The sequence below is a fragment of the Hydractinia symbiolongicarpus genome, chromosome 15 (assembly GCF_029227915.1).
Source record: "Hydractinia symbiolongicarpus strain clone_291-10 chromosome 15, HSymV2.1, whole genome shotgun sequence".
Classification (NCBI taxonomy): domain Eukaryota; kingdom Metazoa; phylum Cnidaria; class Hydrozoa; order Anthoathecata; family Hydractiniidae; genus Hydractinia; species Hydractinia symbiolongicarpus.
In genome coordinates, this window is record NC_079889.1 from 8,771,165 (window position 1) to 8,777,869 (window position 6,705).

The 6,705-nt window shown below is 31.8% G+C and overlaps 1 protein-coding gene and 1 long non-coding RNA gene across 2 annotated transcripts; one reads left to right on the plus strand and one right to left on the minus strand.

The window, feature by feature from the left end:
- Positions 1-719: 719 nt before the first annotated feature.
- LOC130628794 (uncharacterized) lies at positions 720-4,753 on the minus strand. The gene is made up of 5 exons (XM_057441803.1): positions 4,619-4,753; positions 3,329-3,793; positions 3,029-3,194; positions 2,519-2,913; positions 720-1,695 (listed from the first exon to the last, which is right to left on the minus strand). Exons 2-5 carry the CDS (start codon positions 3,785-3,787, stop codon positions 1,462-1,464), a joined length of 1,254 nt encoding a protein of 417 aa, XP_057297786.1. The 5' UTR covers positions 3,788-3,793; positions 4,619-4,753; the 3' UTR covers positions 720-1,461.
- A 134-nt stretch (positions 4,754-4,887) lies between these two features.
- Positions 4,888-6,265, plus strand: LOC130628796 (uncharacterized). The gene is made up of 2 exons (XR_008981859.1): positions 4,888-5,440; positions 5,797-6,265. It is a non-coding gene; the product is annotated as an uncharacterized LOC130628796 (long non-coding RNA).
- The last annotated feature ends 440 nt before the right edge of the window (positions 6,266-6,705 follow it).

Sequence of the window (6,705 nt, forward strand, 5' to 3'; positions counted from 1 at the left end):
GACGGTAGCAGCTGTAAGCGGATAACGTGTTAGTTTTCCCGTGGTACTCCTCCCTTCTGCGAGATCAACAATTTTGTCAAGATTAGCCTAACATTACAGAGATATAATCAAATTAAAAAGAAAAATGTACCCATAGCACTGAGGAGATAATAACGTGTTTTCATTTACGAAATTAAAAGCCAATTGCGTAGCTAAGGCTGTAATGTAACAAATCTTATAAGGAACCTTCCTGTCTAAAATGTATCATAACATACCTTTCGGTGATATTTGTAGTTGGAAATAGTGATAATTTCTAGTTTTTTTTAGCAACATGTTTTATTTTCTAAACAACATTATACACACATTGATACAATACAATTATTTCTAACCTTATATTAGCACTTTGCTGGGAGTTATAAGCAGATAAAAAGCCAATTTTCCTTTTGTTATCCAAATTGAATACGGCTGCCTCCACTGTGAAATCCCTACGTTTAATCAATTTTTTTAAAAAAAATTTGCACTTGTAACAGTCCAAATCTAAAAGTCGATATCTACACTGAAATTCAACAGCTTGCTTTCTTAACTGTGCAAACTTTGCTTTTGCAGTTAACACTATAGCTAATTTGAAACGGCAGACAGATGTTACGTTGGCATTAGGATATATGGCGAATGTCACGCATTTTACAAAAACTGGAAATTTTTATCTACAATCAAGTATAGACATAACAAATACAGAGATGTGCGTTAAACAAGTTGTATGTCGAATTCAATGTACTTCGCTGCATATTATTTTTCATTTTTTTAAAAAAACCTATCCAGTTTGAATCAAAATAATAAATAAAAAACGCACATTCATGTAAAATTTTAATTTTCTGCTCCAATGAAATCTGGAATTCAGCAAAGCAAAAAGCAAATTCAATTTCTGTAAACTTAACACCTTTGAATTGTCTTCTTAAAAAGCAAAAAACGCTTCTAGATTGCAATATACTTGTTGAAAACAAAGGCAGCATAAATTTTCCTTAATGATATTTTAAAATTTCTTTGTACTATCGTTTAGTCAAAATTATTTACATCACACTCACACTCACACTCACAAGTAGCTGCCTTTTACCGTGTACGATTACAGATGTAAGGAAAACTTCTGGAGTTATTGACTTTAGAAGAAAAAATTATAAAATAAAGCAAAAAACATTGGATCGAGTTATATTGACGAAAGATTTTTATCAAATTTTTATCTCTGAAGCATTGAGTCCTGGAACGCCAAAAATGAAAAGTATAATATAAAGAAAAAAAGTCTTTTCCTCATCGAAGAATTCTAAAGTAGTATGGAGAAGTTAGGTAAAACTTTGGTTACTGGTAGCTTCTTGTATTTGTTTATTTATTTATTTATTTCTTTCTTTTGGGAAACAACTATTCAAAATCTAATATTATTAAAAAAAATTTTGAAAGTTTTAAACTGGCAGTTTTTTCAATTTCAGCATCTTATCCCATTGCCAAAAGTTCTTGCTTTCTGGCTGCAGCGTTATTGGCTACTTGGTTTAGCACTTGTTGATCTTTGTTTTGCAAGATGTTCTCGTAATCCATAAAATAATTGTAAAGCTTTCCGCTTCTTAGTCGCTCAATCAAGTCATTCAGCATGTCAAGATATCTTGCTGGCATCTGAGATTTTGACCAATTTAAGCTAGGATTTTCTTCGTTCATCCAAAACAGTTGGTGCTATAAGGAAAGATAGCTTCATTACAAGTACAAGAATTAATCATTTCTAAAGTGGTAACAAGTATGCTGAAACTCGATTTTGAAAAGAGTGAGATATATATTCCATTTTAATTCACTGTTATACGGAGTGAAAGTTGTCTATATTAAAGTCTGCTGATATATCCATAGCTACTATTGCTTAATGCTTTTATATCAGTGTTCCCGCACAAAGTCAACAAGAATGGATTGTCAACATTTTGAATATATAAACGACAAAGCTTTCTCGTATTCGATTTCTTTGATGTGCCACATTTTTTCAAATCCTTTTAAAAAACTGATAAAAGCTGATAAATCAAAATTATAAAGCAAATGTACAGTTTGCTACAACCATTTGCTTATTTTCTGTGTCCAAATCTCATTTTAGAATTAAGGCGTGCAAAAAGAAAATAGAAGGCATTTGACTACGTCAGGTACGCTCCTGTAAGTGATCTTCCTGAACTCAAATCAAGCAAAATTTATGCACACATAGAAAACTTTTCTTTCTGAATATCACTAAAAAAAAATCCCGTTAAATATTTTTTAATACTTAGATAAATTAAAATATATTAAAATTGCCTAATAAACATTCCTTTACGTGATATAATTTGCGCAATACATTTCCATTGCATTAAAACGGAATGGAGTATTGATCAATCCAATTATGTTGTGTCTTTGTCAAATGTATCTTCTCTCCCTCAAAATCATGAACGTACACGTGATTAAAGCCGAGAGTTCATAATACAGTCACACGTTCTTTTTATGATTATCAAACAAAATTTAAATACAAAAATGGCAAGCGCCTTACCTTGAATATCATGCTGGATATACCCGGCAAGTTATTTCCGGACCGGCCAAGCCATGTCTGAAAATCAGCTTTTAACAACTTGTGACACATTTTTCTGCAACCATGGTCGTTATCATCAATTCCATTCATCAGTGCTTGGCCTGCTCTGGAAACTGATATATACCAAAACTTTACATCTTTTGGTATTAAATGTAAACCAGCATCATAGATAGATTTTATCAGGAATCGTGGTAAAACAACTTTTGTTTCAGGCCTTGGCCACTTATAGTCGCTAAGTGTAATTTGGTTGATGGCAATTGATGCACATAGATCTACAGTAATTGTTGGAAAATGTTTCCTTTTGATAGTGATGGGAAGCGCTGGACCTTTGGCTTCATTACGGACATCAATTGTATCTAAAGGTAGAGGTATATATGGCTATTCTGACCTTGTAAAATGCAATAAATTAAGTAACATCTAGAGAACAAATTTAAACCGAAGTGAGAGATAAGAAGTATAATCGTATACTACCTTGCATTCTAGCTTGAGCACACTTCAAGTGCCGATACAGTTCTTCTTGGATTTTTCTAGGCACAATAGTTTTTCCTGATGTTGTTTTAACTTCCACATATCCCTGGGGGATTCCATCCCAACTTCGCGTGGTCACAACACGCATGGGAACGTTCAAGTTTAAGGTCTAGAAAACAATTTTTATGGAACGTAAGACCTACTTGTTATTATTGGTAGTAATAGTATCATTTTTTTTATTGATAAATTAAAACAGCAAATAAAAATGTCAACAGTGATTAATTCAGTTAGAAATATATGTACCTTTTGTCTTTGAGTAAAGTCATAATACACTCTATTCCCTTCACGATTCAAATGCAGCTCCTCCAGGGAAAATATTAACGGGATGTCAAAATCAAATTCATCTGCATTGAGTACTTTGGTGTCTGTTGAATAACTACCTGACTTTCTAAAGTTCTTGGAAAATATACCATCGCCAAGACACTGTTTAACTGCTTCAAACACTCTCTCCACTTCATAACGAGCAACTTTGCGGGAAGAAGGTTCGATTGCAATTGTTCCATAACGTTCATTCAAAAAGCTTCCCAAATTCTTTGTTTCGTGTTTCTTTTGTTGATGACGCATGCAAGCTGATCTGCTGGCAAAGTGTTTGTGGCACACATTGCAATGTTGAGGTACCACTGCTCCATGATCATCTTCTTCGTGGTAGAGAAGTTCAAGAGGAGTTGGAAAAACCTCTTTGCAATAAAGACACTTCTTCATGTTTATCTAAATACGATAAATAAAAACAATGACAAACCCTAATACAAGAAAAATGTTATTCTTCAATGCTTCATATAGTCATAAGTCTTTATCAGCTCAAGAAGTTTTGGATAACGTGTTTAAAAGGTTTAATGAGTGGCTGAACAGAAAATACATGTTTATTCGTTTTTGCAAAAGCTGTTGGAAGTTTGGAAACACGACTATTTTAAAATTTTTGCAATTAGCTAAACACTCTTTGATATTTCTAAGATAATTTTATACAAAATATTTTTTCCAAGCGCAAGCTTGCAATTAAAAGAGTTTTGTAACATACATTACCTTTTTTCTTTGGATTTAGTTTGTATTTTTTCCAATCCAAAAAAATTTTTCAATTAGTACATTATTTTTTAATTATTTTATTAAACATAATAAAAGTTCCAGAAACAATCATTCCCATAATATTCCTTATAGTAAAGATTTTTAGAAAAGTTAAACGAATGCAATATTTTTTCCTCGAAGAATTAGTTTTTATTTCGAAAAAAATGTTCAATGTATTTTTTTTGCATAAAAATTTCCTAACTTTTTTCCTTTCTCTTGTTTTCTTATTTCATAAAATTGCTTTAAACTTAAAAAGATGCGGGAAGTGTCAAATGTTGCACTTTTTTGAGAATGGCTCTCGAGTAGAAAAAAAAAGAGAAAGCTAGTTGAAATATATGCACGAATAAATCATATAAATCATTGTCTAGCCTGATTTATTTTTAAGATTTGATTTGAGAATTTAGCATGCTGTCATATCTTTGCAGAAAGATATGACAGCATTTGTTAAAAAAAGAAAAACTAAAAACAATTTACCTTTATTTTCAGCTGAATGCTTCCAGACACTGCCTTCACTCCAGCAAATGTTGTCTCATAGGTCTTCCTCCCCTCCTTTTATACATTTTGGTAGGTGCATCCTATTTTACCCTTTTTCTGATATAGGGAAAAATTACAAACCATCTTTGGTTGTCTTGCCCATAATTTCTTCATTTGCAGCAAGATGTTCCTACCGATTGGGGGATTTCCCTTTTTGGATTATCTTTAAATATTAATTCTTGTCCTACCTTGTCCGCTATGGTCATTGTTATTTTCCCTCTGCCACAAACAACATAGAAACACATAGAACAGTGACATTAATAAAATAGGTTTAAGTAAACAATTTATGCCTGTCTTTTCGACTTGTCAAATGTACAGGCTGTGTCTGGTAATTGTAAAAAATGGTTGCCAATTGTATATGTTGATCATTACAAGAAAGTAAGAAAATGGTTGTGTTTAGTAATTCTAAATTAAAGAAAAAACACATTATATAAATATTTAATATAATAATAGATTGTTTGCTTAATTGTACATGTTCTTTTGCGAGAAAACTAGTTGTGACATTTTCACGCCGAAAATTCAAAAACATTCAACAACGCCTTATTCCTCTTGCTTGCAGTTATTGATCAATCGTAACCGTTAATTTTTTTTCACTATGTATATGAACTATGTACATTTTGGCTTCTATGATATATTTTTATATTATTTAATCTGAAAACATTAGTTTCTGTTAGTACTGCAATAAGTAACACACAAGCGAAGAGGAAGACTAGATCGCATCAATTGCTCAATTCATCAATCCTGGATACTCCACCTCCCACAGTAAGATAGAGCACTTTACTGATAAGCTACTAGTTGTTTTTAGGTGTCTTGAGAACTTTAGAACTTACAACGAAGATGAAAAGAGCGTATTTAGCTACACGTCTTTTTAATAACGACAACTGACATAAACATAAATCAACGGTTTGGAACGAATGTAAATATTTGACGCTATACATGATTTTGTGGCAAGCACGTTTTTCAAAAAAAAAAAAACAGAAAACAAGAAAATTGGCAACTTGTCTTGTTGTTTCAATTTTTTAAATTTAGTATTCGTTTAAAAAAGAAATTAAATGTTCATATAGGGTAAGTTTTGTTAAACAAATACCTTAATGATTTGTTGTTTATTAAAAATTTAGATAGAATCCAAAGCATTACAGAGGGTCAAAAAGACAATACCATATTTGGCAAAAGTTTAACTCGTCGTTTTCAAGAGTATTCATAGCGAGGTGTGCAAAACTTTGCTTGACACAGTAAGCAAGTTTTATGCAATGATTTAACTAAAATATACGGACATATTGCACCTTTCTTTAGATGACATTAAGGAGTTGAAGAAAATTAAAAATTAAACGAATTCCAGGTAAAATTAAGAAAATATATAAGAAAATCACACCCTGGTTAAAACAAAGAAGCACATTTCCAAGAAAATCAATAAATCAATCCATTAGCTAAATTCTTAGAAAAAGAAATGCATGAAAGATCAGGAGAAACACGAACAAAGTGTTTATATGGCTAATAAATTGTTCCACCTCCTCTCGAACTTTTCTACTAGAGTAAAAAAAGAACATGTAAAATATTTTTGCGACACAAATTCTTTATTTAATTGAATATCTTGTCGTAGCATCATGTCATCAACCTTACTTTAAAGCTAGAGGTAAGCAAAGGATCGGTTGGCGTTGATATTATCTTTGTTTTTTCCTCGACACCCTCTACTTCCTGCTCTGAAACAAACACCCCATCATTGACCCTACAGTACGAAAAGTTATATTGGCGTCATAAATATAAAAAAGTTCGATAAAAGTATTTTAACAGGTTGGAATTAGCAAAGCATGAAAGGGTTACGAAACATAGGAATTCTTGCAACGAAAAGTTGAATCAAGAAAGGAACACTTCCCCATCTATAACTATTAATTTCAACTTGGGTGTTTACCTTGCTGCATGAAATAAAATTTAGCTGATTAGTGATGGTAGCGAACTGTTATTTTACGTCTTATGACGTCGAAAAAATACTGAAAAGCAATTAAATAAGTAATTATAAATTTCTCGAT

Bases quoted from the DNA above. Each gene is read 5' to 3' on its own strand.
- LOC130628794 (XM_057441803.1), bottom strand. From the start codon at position 3,787: ATGAAGAAGTGTCTTTATTGCAAAGAGGTTTTTCCAACTCCTCTTGAA. The intron at 2,914-3,028 runs GTAGTATACGAT...CTCTACCTTTAG, and splicing joins TGCTCAAGCTAGAATGCAAG to ATACAATTGATGTCCGTAAT. The intron at 1,696-2,518 runs GTAAGGCGCTTG...CTTTCCTTATAG, and splicing joins TATCCAGCATGATATTCAAG to CACCAACTGTTTTGGATGAA.